This window comes from Cryptomeria japonica, chromosome 10 (assembly GCF_030272615.1).
Source record: "Cryptomeria japonica chromosome 10, Sugi_1.0, whole genome shotgun sequence".
NCBI classification, from domain to species: domain Eukaryota; kingdom Viridiplantae; phylum Streptophyta; class Pinopsida; order Cupressales; family Cupressaceae; genus Cryptomeria; species Cryptomeria japonica.
In genome coordinates this window covers 345,068,072-345,086,039 of record NC_081414.1, presented here as the reverse complement: position 1 = coordinate 345,086,039, position 17,968 = coordinate 345,068,072, and the positions used below count along the sequence as shown (strand labels likewise).

Below are 17,968 nucleotides of genomic sequence, written 5' to 3'. Positions count from 1 at the left end.
ATTTGAAGACTATACTTCCCACTCAACTCACCCCAAATGTACAATACATAATAAGACAAAATTATTGTAGAAATATAAAGAAAACTAATATACAACATCCAATCTTTTTCAATGAAAATTTACTAGGTAAATAAACACACTTCCACAACAAAGAAGTAGAAACAATTTACCTACCTTACATTATTATATGTTTTTTCAAATTCTAAAATTGAGTAACAATCGACGTACAAATTTTAATGAAATCTGACAACACTTCTAAAAAGAAAAGAAAAATGAGTACCTGTTTCACTCGAACGTTTCATGAAAGGAAAGAAAGGACAGGCCATCACATAATCTTTCTGCCATCTTTTTAATGGACCACACAGATGAAGATACTCTACACTAGCTAAAGATTTGAAATTATTTCGCCCACTTAGGAATGAGACGAGGACAAAAACTTCATATGACATGACTGGTTACTCACTGCATCATTGACTACTGGTTACTTAGGAAGAAATTGATACCTTTCCTTGAAATAGAAAGTGCAGAGCATAGAGAAATGAGAGAAAACAACTTCTGGTAATTTTCATTTTCTAAATGTCTATATTTACTTTAAAGCCAAAGCATTCGGACCCATTATTCTTGCTTGTTACAGATATCTCAACCTCTATAAAAGCTGTTGTTGTGCATTAAACATACAATGGTCTGGTTTCAAATGCTCTTCTGCTTAGTCAAATTTTATGAAGGATTCAGAATGAAAGAGTGAAGCTGAATTTCATGGGGCTGTAATTTTCATTCGTATACACTCACTCACAGGTAGACTATTTAAAAATGTAAAGACAGAGATAAGTGTTAGAATAGTTTGAATGTATATACATGTTGTCCCGAATGCTGATAAAGGCAGCAAAATCGATCAATTTTGTGTTTTAAAATTGGTAGGATTTCTTCTGTTTGTACTGAACATTTTATTTGAGAAAAACTGGAGCCACTGATGACATGGTTTTCCATGCCTTTCAGGGATTTTTTTCGGATTAGTTTTACACTAAGGCTCTGGACAATAAGCAAAGTCACCAGTGGCTGAAATCCCTATTCAGGTCCATTCTTTGATACTGATTTGAGAAATAAAAGGAGGTATGTACTTTCAATCATTGTTGAAGGCTTGCAGCTGTAAATTTTCCTTAAATATATTTATAGGGAATGTTTTAAGGTTTTAGCTGTGGAATTTTACAAAGTGTACTTAGGGAGAGTTGAGTAGCAAGAATAGTCCTGAAATTGTGTACTTGGAGATTTTGGTCTTATACATTTATTTTATGTTTGAAGCAGATTATGATTATAATGTATGTTTGGTAATGGTATAATTTATTGGGAATTGATCTTGTGGATGAACAGTCATTCTGAGAAAAAGTGAAGACGTTGATTTGAAAGTTCACTAGAATCTGCAAATTTTGATGTAATGGCAAATCTATAAATGTTATAATTTACTGGAATTCTGTGTATGTTTTGCAATTTTGTACTTAAGTATTCTCAATGCTATTGAGAACGCTAATTTTAAGTTTGACAATCCTAATTTTAGGTTCAGTCCTGAAATACAGTATTATGGCAAACTCAATGCAGGGATCAGAATGCAGCCGTAAATATTCCTCTAAATATATTTATAGATAATGTTTTAAGGTTTTAGTTGTGGAATTTTACAGAATAGTACTTAGGGAGAGTTGAGTAGCAAGAATAGTCCTGAAATTGTGTACTTGAAGGCTTTAGACTTTTGTCTTACAGATTTATTTTATGTTTAAAGCAGATTATTATTATAATGCATGTATAATATATTGGAAATTGATCTTGTGAATGAACCGCCACTCTGAAAAAAAAAGTAAAAGACGCTGATTTGAAAGTTCACAAGGACCTGATGAATCTAAAAATATTGTGATTTAGAGAATCTATTAGGGCTGTAGAGTTGTCATGTGTAGTACAATGCTGTACCTAAGAATTCTCAATGTTATTGTGACTACTAATTTTAAGTTTGACACTCCTAATTTTAATTTTGCATTCAGTTTTACAACAATGTCTATGCAGGGATCAGAATGCAGCTGTAAATATTCTTCTAAATATTTTTATGGATAATGTTTTAACTTTTAAGGTTTTAGTTGTGGAATTTTACAAAAGAGTACTTAGGGAGAGTTGAGTGGCAAGAATAGTCTTGAAATTGTGTACTTGAAGGCTTTAGACTTTGGTCTTACCGATTTATTTTATGTTTAAAGCAGACTGTGATTATAATGCATGTTTGGCAATAGTATAATAGTTTGACAATTGATCTTGTGGATGAACCGTCACTCAGGGAAAAGTGAAGATGTTGATTTGAAAGTTCATATATATATGTTTAAGCTTTTGCAATCTTATAATAAGCCATATAATCTTGACAGCAAATGTTAAAAATTATTACACAAATTTTAAAAATTATTACACAAATTTCTCCAAAAGAGTTTTACAGTTTTAAATTTTTAATGTCCAATTTCTATGGAAGATAAAATCCGCTTGTTGGGCAGAAAGCACAGTCATTTGGATAATATGTTCTTCAAGAACGCAAGGACTATGCTCAACAAAACAGGGGAAATCCATGTCATCCACAAAGTAAGAAACCCCTATAGCAAGTGGAAATTAGTGGAACAAGCACAAAAGAGTGGGCTAGATTTGAAAGAATCTGTTAAATTTCATAAAGAAGATTATCGTGGTTACATTAACAGAGGAGGAGCGAAACCGAAGATAGGAGAGACTTTCTTCCTGCGCCAGTGTCGTACTTTTATGTTCATTCTAGGGTAAAATTATCACTGCAACAAGCTCTCTGTTTTATCCTTTGGTTTGTAGGTTTCAATATTGTATGCATAGCTTATTACCAAATCTTTCCTTTTGTAGATCTGCCTTTCGCGACTCTTTGCACAAGCATTGCAAAGAGAAGAAATCATTAGCCATGCCAAATATGTTGAAGGAGTTTAGTTCTAAATCACATCCAAACAGTCTTAGAGCTGATGTTTCGCAACTTGAATCTGAAAAAATACACAGAAAGGCAGCTGAAAGTGCAAGAGTAGATTTGGAGGCTTTATTTTCCCAGTTGATGATACTCACAGAAAAAGCCCTGGATGAGGGGGATGAATTCAGAAGGCAGAGAGACAATGCCCTTCACCGAAAGGACCAAGTTCACAGAGAGGAGCAAAATATTGCTAAACAATTAGCTGAAGCTTTGAGACTGAAAGAAGATGCAGTTATGCAAAAAGATGTGAGTATTCTGGAGCTTGAATCTGAAAGGAAAGCCAGAATTGATGCTGAATCTGCAAGAGATGAAAAACTTAAGGAGCAAGAGATGAAAAACTTAAGGAAAGAGATGAATTTAGAAGTAAAAAAGATGAAGCTTTGCAAGAAAAGGCAAAGGTTACCAAACAATTAGCTGAAGCTTTGAGATTGAAAGAAGATGCAGTTAATCAAAGAGATATGAGCATGTTGAACCTTAGATTTGAAAGGCGGGCAAGAAAGGCTGCCGAGACTGCAAAAGAGTATTCAGAGAATTTACTTAAGACCTACAAATTGTCAGAACAGAGCATGGAAGCCAATAATATGAAGACTCTACAGAGACAGAGAGATGATGCCATCTCTCAAAAGGAAAATGCTTGTAGAGAAAAAGAAAAGATTGCAAAACAATTAGATGAGGTTTTGAGATTGGAAGCCAAGAAAATAAATGCTTTACAGAGACAGAGAGATGATGCCCTCTCTCAAAAAGAAGTTGCTTGCAGAGAAAAAGAAAATATTGCAAAACAATTAGACGAGGTTTTGAGATTGGAAGCCAAGAAAATAAATGCTCTACAGAGACAGAGAGATGATGCCCTCTCTCAAAATGAAGATATGCCTGCAGGGAAAAAGCAAAGATTGCAAAACAATTAGATGAGGTTTTGAGATTGGAAGCAACTAAGGAAAGAGAAAGGATCCTAAGGGAACAAAATGACCTTAACCTTAAGAACCGAAAGAATTAGATTGTTTTTTGGATGGTTGTGGCTTGTGACTTGAGTGTTTGTATTACATTTTCACTGTTCTGTATGCTCTGCAAATATAATCCTAAAACTTAAAAAATGAGCTGTTCTGGTTTGTGAAGATTTTACATATTGTAAGGTTTGCATTTGTAATATTTATAACCACTACTGAGCACTTTGTTTTCATTTGCCAACAACATTTTCATTTTCTTTCACTGTGGCCATTCTATGAAGGTAGTTTAGCATGAACATGCCCTCAACTTAACTCTATCTCAATAAACTACCATGGAATGGTTTAAAAAGGGTCTACCGTCTGTTGGATGTCTCTGTTGAATTTCTAACCTTTCATATTTCTTGAGGATCTCCCCACCGAGTCCATACCCATGAAGAGGATTCCCATACAGCATTAATTGCTACTTGACATCTTAAATATCTTTTTCCAACAATTGACAATATCCCATTGAGAACATTCTCAAATCTATATTAATAATGTGTTTTAAAATAAAATAGGTATAAGATTTATAATAAAATTTAGTTTCAGGACAGCTCTGTTGTTTGTCTTGTTGTGTTGTTTGCTTGCTGTGGGCCAGCTGTTTCCTTCCATTGGTGCTGCGTTTTGCTCTCTGGCTCTGCTGCAGGGCTTTCTCGTCTTTCTTTGGATCCCTTCAAAGTCTGTTTTATCTACAATAAAAAATAATTTATCTAAACATGAATTATAAGAAAAAAAAATTAAAACATCAAACTACTATTTTGATAGACATATACATTTGTATCAAAAGAAAGTAGATTTTCCTAAGAATGAGACACCCACGAGGGTTCCCTCAAGAGAGGACCAAGTGCCTTCTACCCATCTTGAGAGTCTTGAACTTCAAGTGACACCAACACATGTTAGCTTAGGAGGTGAAACGTCATTGGCTTCTATGCTGCCTTGCACAAAAGGCCACCTAAACAAACTAATGGTCTTTTAGTTTTCATAGAGTGAAGAACCTGTAACAACCACCCCTCGGTTGCTAATATTTTTTTGTTTTACAGGTATTAACTTAATCAAACATACAATGGTATGGATTCAAATGCTGCTCAGTCAAATTTCATGAAGGATTCAGAATGAAAGAGTGAAGCTGAATTTCATGGGTTTGTAATTTTCATTCATATGCACTCACTCACATGTAAACTATTTATAAATGTAAAGACAGAGACAAGTGTTAGAATAGTTTGAATGTATCTACATGTTGTCCCCAATGCTGATAGAGGCAGCAAAATCTTCTAGTTTTATGTTTTAAAATTGGTAGGATTTCTTTTGTTTGTACTGCTACTGGACAATTTATTTGAGAAAAACTGGAGCTATCGACATTGTTTCCCATGCTTCTCAGGGAGTTTGTTTGGATTAGTTTTACACTAAAGCTTTGGACATTGTGACCAGGTTATAATGCTACAAATGAGCAAAATCACTAGTGGCTGAAATCTCTCTTCAGGTCCATTCTTTGATAATGTTTTGAGAAAAATAGAAAGAGGTATGCACTTTCTCTCATTGTTGAAGGCTTGAAGCTGTAAATATTCCTTTAAATATATTAATGGATAATGTTTTAAGGTTTTAGTTGTGCGATTTTACAGAAGTGTACTTAGGGGGAGTTTAGTAGCAATAACAGTCCTGAAATTGTGTACTTGAAGGGGCTTTAGATTTTGGTCTTACAAATTTATTTTATGTTTAAAGCAGATTATGATTATGAGGCATGTTTGGTAATAGTATAATATTTAGGGAATTGATTTTGTGGATGAACTGTCATTCTGAGAAAAAGTGAAGATGCTGATTTGAAAGTTCATTAGAAATGAGATTTTTTGAGATCATAGGAAATTTCTTAAGCAACATAGAATAGAATATGCAGATAATGATACTTTTAATTAGAGCATAATGTTTCAAAGTCCATATTGCTAATGTAAAATTGTGTAATTATTTTAACATTTAGGTTCAATTAAAGACTTTTAACATTTAGATTCAGTTTTGCTGTAAGTGGCCTGGTTTGGCCTGTCCTTATGGGGTCTGTTATGGCCTGATGTCTGTTGTTTTGAGTTCTATGTTTTTCTGTTGTGCTTAATGCCTATATTTACTCTTTTGTTCAAAGGTCAGGTTCCTTTCAAAATCCTTGCTTAGATTAATCAAAAACTTTTAGATTCAGTTGAAGACATGAAATTTTCACAATTTATAATAATAGGTTGAAATGTTTCTTGATTTCTCTTCTTATCTGTCTGCTTTCTCCATCCTCATGATGGATTGTGGAATGTAATCTGAAATGTTGATGGAAAGAAATTCATGCAGTCAAATCCGAAAACATTTCAAACTTTTTAGATTCAATAATTCATCATCAAAATAATAAGCACAATTTTTAACTAGTTTTTTTCATTCCTGGTTTTGAGCTGTGTGATATTTTCAAAATCATTTCTGGTTTTAAACTTTCTCCTCTAATTCCTTAGCTAATCCAACTTCTTTCACATTTTGAACTTCATATATATTTTAGTTTGTGCAATCTTAATATAAATCATATGATCTTGAAAATTAACGTTAAAAATTATTACACAAATTTCTCTAAGAGAATTTTACATTTTCTTAATGTCTATTTTTTATGAATGATAAAATCTGCTTGCTGGGCAGAAAGCAGAGTCATTTGGTGAAGATGTTCTTCAAGAATGCAAGGACCATGCTCAACAAAACAGGGGAAATCCATGTTACCCACAAAGTAAGAAACCCCAATAGCAAGTGGAAATTAGTGGAACAAGCACAAAAAAGAGGGCTAGATTTGAAAAAATCTGTTGAGTCTCATATAGAAGATTATCCTGGCTACATTAACAGAAGAGGAGCTAAACCGAAGATGGGAAAGCCTTTCTTCCTGGCCAAGTGTTGTACTTATATGTTCATTCTAGGGTAAAATCATCACTGCAACAAGCTCTCTCTTTTATCTTTTTGTTTGTAGATTTCAATATTGTATGCATAGCTTATTACCAAATCTTTGCTTGTGTAGATCTGCCTTTCATGATTCTTTTCACAAGCATTGTGAAGAGAGGAAATCAGTAGCCATGCCAAAGATGTTGGAGAAGTTTAGTTCTAAATCACATCCAAACAGTCTTAAAGCTGTTGATTTACAACTTGAATCTAAAAAAATACACAGAAAGGCAGCTGAAAGTGCAAGAGTAGATTTGAAGGCTTCATTCGTAGATAAAGCCCTGGATGAGAGGGATGAATTCAGAAGGCGTAGAGACAATGCCCTTCACCAAAAGGACCAAGTTTGCACTTGCAGAGAGAAGGAAAATATTGCCAAACTATTAGCTGAAGCTTTGAGATTGAAAGAAGATGCACTTATGCAAAGAGATTTGAGTATTCTGGAGCTTGAATCTGAAAGGAAAGCCAGAATTGATGCTGAATCTGCAAGAGATGAAACATTAAAGGAAAGAGATGAACTTAGAAGTAAAAAAGATGAAGCTTTGCAAGAAAAGGCAAAGGTTACCAGACAATTAGCTGAAGCTTTGAGATTGAAAGAAGATGCAGTAAATCAAAGAGATATAAGCATGTTGAACCTCAAATTGGAAAGGCAGGCAAGAAAGGCTGCCGAGACTGCAGGCCTTAAATTTGAAAGACAGGCAAGAAAGGCTGCTGAGACTGCAAAAGCAGATACAGAGGATTTACTTAAGCAGATACAGAGAATGGAAGCCAAGGAAATAGAGAGTCTACAGAGACGAAGAGATGATGCCCTCTCTCAAAAGGCAAATGCTTGCATAGAAAAAGAAAAGATTGCAAAACAATTAGATGAGGTGTTGAGATTGGAAGCCAAGAAAATAAATACTCTACAGAGACAGATAGATGATGCCCTCTGTCAAAAGGAAAATGCTTGCAGGGAAAAAGCAGAGATTGCAAAACAATTAGATGAGGCTTTGAGATTGCATGCAACTAACGAAAGAATAAGGATTCTAAGGGAACAAAATGACCTTAACCCTAAGAACCGAAAGGATCAGATTGTTTCTTGGATTGTTGTGGCTTGTGAATTGAGTCTTTGTATTACATTTTTCACTGTTATGTGTTTAATCCTAAAACCTTAAAAATGAGCTGTTCTGGTATGTGGAGATTTTATATATTGTAAGGTTTGCGTTTGCAATGTTTATAACCATTACTGAGCACTTTGTTTTAATTTGCCAATAACATTTTCATTTTCATCATTGTGGCTATTCTATGAAGGCAATTTAGCATTAACATACCCTCATTTTAACTCCATCTATCTCAGCAAACATATCATTTAATCTGTTGGATGTCTATTGAATTTCTTACCTTTAATCCTACTTGAGTACTACAATATCTTATTTTTTTCCAACAATTGACAATATCCTATTCAAAACATTCTCAAATCTATATTGATAATATGTTTTAAAATAAAAAATATATAAGATTTATAATAAAAATTAGTTTAGTGATAATAATCTATCAAAATGCAGGTTACCTAAAAAAAAATTAAAATATCAAACCACAATTTTGATAGATATACAATTGTATCAAAAGGATGTAGATCTTTCTAACAATGAGTCACCCACAAGTAGGGTTTCTTCAAGGGAGGACCAAGTGCCTGCTACACATCTTGAAATTCTTGAACTTCAAGTGATACCAACACATTTAGCTTAGGAGGTAAGATATCATTGACTTCTATGCCGCCTTACACAAAAGGCCACCTGCACAAACAAATGGTCTTTTGTTAGAGTGAAGAACCTTGAGCTGAAAGAAAATAGAGGTACAAATTATGCTTCTCACTACTTTATAAGACTATAAGAGGACATATGTGTAAAATTAAATTGATCATAAATTTAAAAGAAAATAAAAATGAGAGCAATATAACATAACACAATGATTTACATGGAAATAAAGCTTCTTAAAATAAAAACTTAATACTTAAAACAAACTCAATGTATTATTCAATAATCAATAGTTATGGTACCCTTACAAAGTATAAGCCTTTATAATAGTATCACCAATTAGACATTTGGAACAATTGTGGTAGCATGGTGGTACCTACAAAGCTTACTATAAAATTTTCACCTTAAATATCTAATAAATGAGACATAATAAAATTATTGAATGATAATTAGGAAACCAAAAGTTAAAATTATTCAAAATGTAGCACCCAAATTCTTAATCAAAATTCAACTAAATCCCCAAATGAGTTTATAGGTTAAAATAATGTATTTCTTAGTTATAATCCCTTAGTCATATTGGGCATTTCATTTTGACTCAATCATCTTCATTCAAAGACCTTCATTTTGATCCAAGAAATCAATAAATCTATGTTTTAAATTGAATGTCTTGGACAACTATATGTTAGCCTAGCCAACTTACTTTGGTCCAAAGCCCATTTTAGTCAAAATCAACTTTTATAGCTAAGAGGATGTATTTTTTTGTTCTACTGCTTAAATTATATATTTGTGTTCTTATTATTAAGATTTGACACCTTCCAAATCACATTATTTCATTTTTCTTGCAAAAGCATTGGGAGTACCAATGCTATCAACTATTTGTTAAGAATTGAAAGGACCATATATTCACACCACCACATAAACTTCTTTGTCTTGATTGGCTTTGTCAATGCATCTAAAGTGACAACTTTCTTTTGTATCAACTTCCCATCCCCTACCATATCATAACACATGGTATTAGACATCTATTTATTTCTTTTTTCAATGAAAAGTCAAGTTCTTTGCCATATATATGACACTTTCATGAGTACAAAAACTCTAGTAACTCAATGACTTATCCCTAGATCTTAAAAAAAAATCTAAGTTAGATGACCTTTTATAAAAAATGAGTAGTTTTTTATACACAATGTTTGTTATGAACAAAGTGACCATAGCTTGTCATTTATGTTGGCCATTTGGTGTAATTGATTATGTGTTGCATTGATGTTTTGTCATTGATGCAAACACTAGCTGTTTGGATGCTTTACCGACACCCTTCTGGTCTCGGTAGGTTGAGTGGTTTTTGGTTAACTTGGATCCAGTATGACCCGACAGGCTCCAGTATAATCTGGTGATGAAATTGACTTGTTCATGATGCTTATACTCATATTTGGTCAGTTGGTTTTGGCCTGGAGATTGGATGCTATCCTGCTTGCTTAGAAGATTGGTTTTTGGTTCTGGCGAGGGTTTCATCGGCATAGCTTTTGTTGGAGATCTTTGATGAATTGCATAAGTGGTGTTGGTGCAACTTCTGATAGAGTTTCAGGATGTTGTTGGTGATTATGTTCGAATTAGCGGATAAAGATCATTGTTGTAGCATGTGGACTTATACTTGGTCCTGGTTGATCTAGGTTATAGACCGACTTTAATGTAACGTGTGGATAGGACCTATTCATATATTTCCAGGATGTCTTATGTGTTGATATTACTTGTTTGGTCTAAGGACAACATGCTTTGTAATTATGTAATCGGTTTTTTGTGTAGTGGTTGACCTAATTGTTTATGGTCGAGGGGTTTGTATATATAGATGTAAGATCTCATTGTAGATCATCATGGTTATATGTAAGAGGTCATGGTCAAGGAATTTAATGTGCGAATAATGTAATATCATTCAGGCAGAGGAGTTGGTCAATCATTGGAGATCAAATTGGGTTTATGTAAGAGGATTTAGTCCTCCGGTATTGAGCTTAACCAAAATTGTACTCAGACATAGGAGATGCTATCTTTTGCAGTTCAACACTTCTCTAGATTGCAGTCTGGATTTATATGTAGTCAGTGAGGCTCCTTTTGTGATGAGCAATGCGCTCTAGGTTGTTGGTCTTCCTGCAAGTGTAGGCCCCTTCATTGTAACTCACATACTTACTGCAAAAGTATTATCTGACTGTGGGTAGGCTTCCCACCGTGGTTTTTCGCTTTACTGAGTTTTCCATGTACAAATCTTGGTGTTATGTGGATGACTTTTATTCTATAATTATTGTTTATGATTAATTGGATTAACTACTATTCCGATATTAATGTTTTGGGTTCCAGTATTAAATTTTAAATTGCTAAATGTTCCTGTAATCTGTGACAATTGATTCACTCCCCTCCCCTCTTAGTTGTCTTCCAGTTATCTAAACTGTCTAACAATTGGTATAAGAGCTTAGGTCCTCTCTGCAGAAAGCTTAATTGCTTGAGGAAGATCCTATGGTGACTAACAGTTCAAGTTCATCCAGTTCTTCTGGAGCTATCTTTCAAAGGGATATTCCGAGGCTTGATGGAACAAATTACACAGTATGAAAGTTTCGGATGGAGACTCATTTGAGATGCCTTGGCAAGGAGATTTGGGAGATCACACAAAATGGTGTCATGCCTTATAATTGAGGATTTGGAAATCCTCCTCCGGCAAACCTGGACAAGGAGCTTGAGAATGAATGTAGAGCAAGAGAAGCCCTCTTGTGTGAACTATCTGATCAACAAATAATGGGATTAGTAGATAAATCATCTAGAAAGGTTGTATGAGATAAGTTGGAAACTCTTAATGAAGGTGACCCTACAGTGAAGATTGCTAAACTTGATGGTTACCGGGTGAGATATGAAAACTTGCAGATGGAAGAAGATAAAAGGATTACTGCATTCATGGAAAGGGTAAATGAGATTGTTATGGGAATCCAATGTTGTGGTGAAACTCTGAGCAAAGATGAAATTATTTCTAAAGTCCTGAGAGCTCTACCATCGGCTTACAAAATTAAGGCTACCGCTATTAATGAGTTGAGAACAATGGCTAATACATCTGTCAACAAAGATACTTTGGTTGGGAAACTATCTGCTTTTGAGCTTGAGGAATTTGGACCTTCTGGAGCTGTAAATACTGAACCTGCTTTTCATGCATCTACATCTACAACCGATAAGTAAGACTGGTAAGCTTTATATGCAAAAGAGTTAGAAGATATGAAGAGAGAAGATGATGAGTTTGAGCAACTTGAAGCACTATTGCTAGAAGAGTACCTAAAGGATCGGTAGGAAGTAAGTATGAGGGAAAAACACCTTTTAAATGTTTTGCATGTAATGAGTAATGTACTTGAAAAGCACTGAGGGGGTGAATCAGTGATACCAAAAATAAAACTACTTCAAACACTAACCGGTAGATGAACTTAACAAAGCTTTTAAACACAATGCATGCAATCCAAAATGATATAACAACATCCACAAAAAGTAAAGCATCCACCATAACACAAGTGTTTGTACGTGGAAAACCCAAATAAGTAAAAACCACGGTGAGATGGACCTCACAAGTTAACTATCTGCAGTAATAGATAACTGACCGGTTAAGGTCTACAAAGTGCTCTACTAGGAGCGAATCTTGTTAGAGATCCCAAAGCTTGATTAGAAGCTTATGCCCTGTTAAAGGTAGTACCCTGTTAGGAGTAACCTTGGTGGAGGATTTATGAATCCAAACTAATGGATCACCCTGTTAGAGGATTTATAAATTGAAGCTTGTTAAAGCTTACCCAGTTAGGGGATTTGATTCTGCGGTAATTGTTAGAAAACAACATGATTGGTTTGATCTGTTCTGAGTAGCACAATACTTGCTTGATCAGATCTTTCTAAACTTATTCAACACTACTCTTTTGCATACTCTGCAACTTAACTCTTTTTCCTTTCGACACACAACATAACACTTTTCACTTATATGAAATAATTCATTGCAATGTCAATATTTAGACCTTATGATTTTATGTCGTCCTTAAGAAATCATAACACAATTTCCTAGGTGTAGTGTATCTGGACAAGTGATCATAACGCATCACAAAAATTACCGCCAAGTAGTTAGTGCTAGTAACTCATCACGATCTGTGGCAACTCATCACAAAATTACCGAATACCGATTGGAACAATCAAATATTGGTTTGAGTAAAACATATGAACCGTTATCCTTGAATCTCTGCTTGATCTCCATCTTGATCTTCATCTAGTATAATCAGTCATTGTCTCTTATGCACATACCGGTTGACACAATGTACCAGTTAGAGATTAACCACTAAGTATATTGGTTGACAATGTAAACAATTGAAGTTACACCGGTAGACAATACAATCATGTGTGTGTATGTGTTTCATCAATGAAAACATATGATGAATATATTACAATCATCATCAAGCCAACAAAAAGATTGGTAATTTTGCATCTAAATGTCTTGAAAGGAATTCAAGATTTGAAGAAAGAGTTAAAGGATCATTTAAGCCTAACCTTGGATATCAGAACAAGTATAAATACAAGAAAAACATAGACAAATCATGCTATATAGCGGATGGGGAAGGAATTACTGATTCAAATGATGAACCGACAAAAGACTCTGCTAGTGGATCTGGCAATGGGAATGAATGGGTGTTCTTGGCTATCAAGGAAGATGATCCGACACTAGAAGAGAATGTACATGAGGAGAAGGCACTTGCTGCTAAAATTGAAGACAAGGATGAATGGGTAATTGACAGTGGTTGTTCATATCATATGACTAGAGATAAAGGGAAATTTTTGTCTTTCCAATAATTTGATGGTGGTCTAGTTAGATTTGGAGATGACAAGGCATGTATGATCAAAGGAAAATGAACTATATCATTGGATGGTAAGAACAATACTGAAAATTTTTATTATGTTGAAGGTTTGAGGCATAATATTTTGAGTGTAGGACAATTGGTAGATAAGAGATTTCAATTACAGTTCAAGGATGGAAAATGCAAAATCATTAACAAATTTGGCTTGGAAATTGCAACTGGTACACAAACAAAAGTTAATATATTTCATTTGAACTTCGGTGAGAAAACATGTTTGATTACACAAATTGATGAGAGTTGGCTATGGCATAATAGGTTGTGTTATGTGAATTTTGATTGCATTGTGAAGATCAATTCAACTAAGGTAGTTAAGGATATACCTAAGATTATGAAGCCCTATAATCCAGTATGTAAAGAATGTCAAATGGGTAAATAGGTCAGAACCTCTTTTAGGAGTATACAAGATAAATCAAATGATGTTCTTGATCTTATTTATACTGATTTTTGTAGTCTTGCTAGAGTTAAAAGTTTTCATGGTGATAAATATTTCATGCTAATCATTGATGATTATTCTAGAATGATGTGGGTTACTTTTTTTAGAGAAATATCTATAGCATTTGAAAAGTTTAAAATCTTTAAGGCTAAAGTGGAAACTGAGACATGATTGAAGATTAAATGTTTGAGATTAGATTATGGTGGAGAATTCACATCCGATGAGTTTAATAAATTTTGTGACAAGCATGGTATAAGAAGACAATTTTCTACTCCCTGGACACCTCAGTAGAATGGAGTTGTGGAAAGGAAAAACAAAACTATCTTTGATGTTGCTAGAACAATGATGATGGAAGCTAGTCTACCTCATATCTATTGGAGAGAAGTAATGAGTACAACGGTTTACACATTCAACAGAGTACACATCAAAGGAGAAACCAGTAAGACACCTTATGAATTATGGTTTGGCAATACACCTACAATTAAGTATTTCAAAATTTTTGGTAGTAAGTGTTATATCAAGAGATATGATACTATTGAGAAATTTGATCCTAGATGTGATGAAGGCATATTTCTTGGTTATTCTAATGAAAGAAAAGAATATAGATGTTATAACAAGAGATTGCAAAGAATTGTGGAGAGTGCTAATGTCAAAGTAGATGAGCTGAACATAAGTCAAATAAGAGTTTATGAGAAGGAACTGGCAGTGGAAATGATTATATCTAAATCGATAGCACCTTTATTGGAACAAAGACTTGCACCAGTTACTTCGGCACAATTAGAGAATTCTACAGTAACTGAAGAACATGGAAGAGGAACAGAAAGTTAGAAGACTCTTAGGTATGTGAGATTGAATCATTTTGAAGATCAAATCATTGGGGATGAGAGCAATGGAGTGATGACAAGAAGAAGAGTGATAACTAATGAGGTATGTTTAATTTTACAAGTTCAACCGGTATCAATAATTGAGGCATGTAAAGATGAATATTGGTTGAAAGCTATGGAAGAAGAATTAGATCAGATTGAGAAAAATAACACATGGACCTTGGTTCCCTGGCCTAAAAATAAAAATGTTATTGGAGCTAAATGGGTTTTTAGGAATAAATTGAATGAGGATGGTCAAGTTATAAGGAATAAGGCTAGATTGGTTTGTAAAGGATATTTTTAGAAGGAAGGAATTGATTATGGAGAGACATTTGCACTTGTAGCTAGGATTGAAGCTGTAAGATTATTTCTCGCCTATGTTGCTTATAAAAACTACAAGGTTTATCAGATGGATGTTAAATGTGCAATTTTGAATGAGGATCTTGATGAGGAAGTTCATATTGAGCAACCCAATGATTTTTCACTATCAGATGATACAGATATGGTTTGAAGGTTAAGGAAAACTTTATATGGATTGAAACAAGCACCTAGAGCTTGGTATGCAAGGTTGGATAAATATCTTTTAAAACTTAGTTTTACTAAAGGCAATGCTAACAATAATTTATATTATAAAATCATTGATGATGATATACTGATTATTGAAGTATTTGTTGATGACATTATTTTTGGAGGTGAAGATAAGTTATGCGTAGATTTTTCTAAGAATATGGAAAAAGAATTTGAGATATCTATGATTGGTGAGATAAAATTTTTCTTAGGTTTCCAGATTACTCAGACTAACAAAGGTATTTTCATCTGTCAAACTAAATATGTTAAGGAATTATTGAAGAAATTTGGTAATGGGATATTCTAAACTGGTAAGTACTCCTATGGTTACAAGTGAGAAATTGATAAGAAAAGATGTTTCTGGACCGGTAAATCCTACAAGATACAAATCTATGATTGGAGGTCTGCTTTATTTAACTCAAACTAGGCCTGACATTATGAATGTTATTTGTATTATTTCAAGATTGCAGAGTGATTCTAGAGAAAATCATGAGATGGCAGTGAAAAAGATTTTTAGACACTTGCAAGGTACATCAAAATATGGCTTGTGGTACCCTAAGGATGATAACTTTACTCTATGTGCATATACAAATGCTGATTGGGCTGGAGATGTTGATGACTGAAAAAGTACTTTCGGTGGAGCTTTCTTTCTTGGAAAGAAGTTGGTTTCCTGGATCAACAAGAAATAGTCATGTACTTCTTTATCTACTACTGAAGCTGAGTATGTTGTTGCTGCTACTAACTGTACACAAGTTTTATGGATGAAGCAAATGTTGAAGGATATAAAGGTGTATTGTGATGCACCAGTAGTTATTCATTGTGATAACTCTGCTGCTATTGATATATCAAAGAATTCAATATTTCATTCTAAGACAAAACACATATCAAGGAGAAGGTGGAAGCAAATGAAGTTAGACTAGTTTATGTGAACACTTAAGAACAAATTGTAGATATTTTCACTAAACCTCGGTCCAAGGAATCATTTGAGTACCTGAGAGACAGATTGGGAGTTTCTGCCCCTTCGATAGAGACTTGATGATGTGGTTTGGCATCAGTTTGACATGCATTATCTGAGATACTATTTAGTCCGACACTAATGTGGGATGCTACTGCTTAGGGGGAGTAGTTAGCTTTGTGATTTAGAGGCTTATGTTTTTGCTTTGATATTTTTATTAGATTTCTGGCATTGATGTTAAAGGACAAGTGATACTGATGTGAAAAAGAAAAAGAAAGGGGGAGTGATATTCAGAGCTATATGTGGGAGTTTGTTGGTTGTCTTCCACAAGGGGAGACTTGTTTGGAATTTCTTGGTACTTAGATGTTTTTCACATCTAGTGTTGTCATGAATGCCAAAGGGGGAGATTGTTGGCCATTTAGTGGAATTGATTATGTTTTGCATTGATGTTTTGTCATTGATGCCAACACTAGTTGTTTGGATGATTTACCGACACCCTTTTGGTCCCAATAGGTTGAGTGGTTTTTGGTTAACTTGGATTTGTTATGATCCGATAGGCTCTAGTATAATCTGGTGATGGAATTGACTTGTTCATGATGCTCATACTCATATTTGGTCAGTTGGTTTTGGTCTGGAGATTAGATGCTATCCTTCTTGCTTAGAAGATTGGTTTCTGGTTCCGATGAGGGTTTCACTAGCAAAGCTTTTGTTGGAGATCTTTGATGAATTGCATAAGTGGTGTTGGTGCAGCTTTTGATAGAGTTTCAGGATGCTGTTGGTGATCATGTTCAACTTGGCAGATGAAGATCATTGTTGTAGCGTGTGGACCTATACCTGGTTTTGGTTGTTCTAGGTTATGGACCGACTTTAATGCAATGTGTGGATAGGACCCATTGATGTATTTTCAGGATGTCTTATGTGTTGATACTACTTTTTTGGTATAAGGCCAACATGGTTTGTAATTATGTAATCGGTTTATTGTCTAGTGGACGACCTGATTGTTTATGGTTGAGGGGTTTGTATATATATATGTAAGATCTCATTGTAGATCATCATGGTTATATGTAAGAGGTCATGGTCAAGGAATGTAATGTGCAAATAATGTAATATCATTTAGGAAAAGTAGTTGGTCGATCATTGGAGATCGAATTGGGTTTATGTAAGAGGATTTAGTCCTCTAGTACTGATCTTAACTGGAACTGTACTTAGACATAGGAGATGCTATCTTTTGCAGTTCAACACTTCTCCAGATTGTAGTATGGATTTATACGTAGTTAGTGAGGCTCCTTTTGTGATGAGAAATGTGCTCTAGGCTGTTGGCCTTCCTGCAAGTGCAGGCCCCTTCATTGTAATTCACATATTTACTACAAAAATATTATTTGACTGTGGGTAGGCTTCCCACCATGGTTTTTCCTTTTACCGAGTTTTCCACGTACAAATCTTGGTGTTATGTGGATGGCTTTTATTCTGTGATTATTGTTTATGGTTAATTGGATTAACTGCTATTCTGGTATTAATGTTTTGGGTTCCGGTATTAAAGTTTAAATTGCTAAATGTTCCTGTAATCTGTGACAATTGAT

General features: G+C 34.3%; 1 protein-coding gene across 3 annotated transcripts; it reads left to right on the top strand.

The window, feature by feature from the left end:
- Positions 1-476: 476 nt before the first annotated feature.
- Positions 477-8,129, top strand: LOC131040105 (uncharacterized). 3 transcript variants are annotated; one of them, XM_057972961.2, is made up of 7 exons: positions 477-558; positions 635-795; positions 997-1,110; positions 5,025-5,123; positions 5,413-5,503; positions 6,640-6,909; positions 7,007-8,129. In XM_057972961.2, exons 6-7 carry the CDS (start codon positions 6,662-6,664, stop codon positions 8,076-8,078), a joined length of 1,320 nt encoding a protein of 439 aa, XP_057828944.2. In that variant the 5' UTR covers positions 477-558; positions 635-795; positions 997-1,110; positions 5,025-5,123; positions 5,413-5,503; positions 6,640-6,661; the 3' UTR covers positions 8,079-8,129. The 3 variants fall into 3 exon arrangements, with proteins under 3 accessions (XP_057828944.2, XP_057828946.2, XP_057828945.2); XM_057972963.2 differs by having other exon boundaries at positions 520-795; positions 6,647-6,909; XM_057972962.2 differs by lacking the exon at positions 5,025-5,123 and having other exon boundaries at positions 520-795.
- Positions 8,130-17,968: the final 9,839 nt, after the last annotated feature.

Coding starts and splice junctions, on each gene's coding strand:
- LOC131040105 (XM_057972961.2), top strand. CDS start 6,662: ATGTTCTTCAAGAATGCAAGGACCATGCTCAACAAAACAGGGGAAATC. Junction 6,910..7,006: donor ACTTATATGTTCATTCTAGG/GTAAAATCATCA, acceptor TTGCTTGTGTAG/ATCTGCCTTTCATGATTCTT.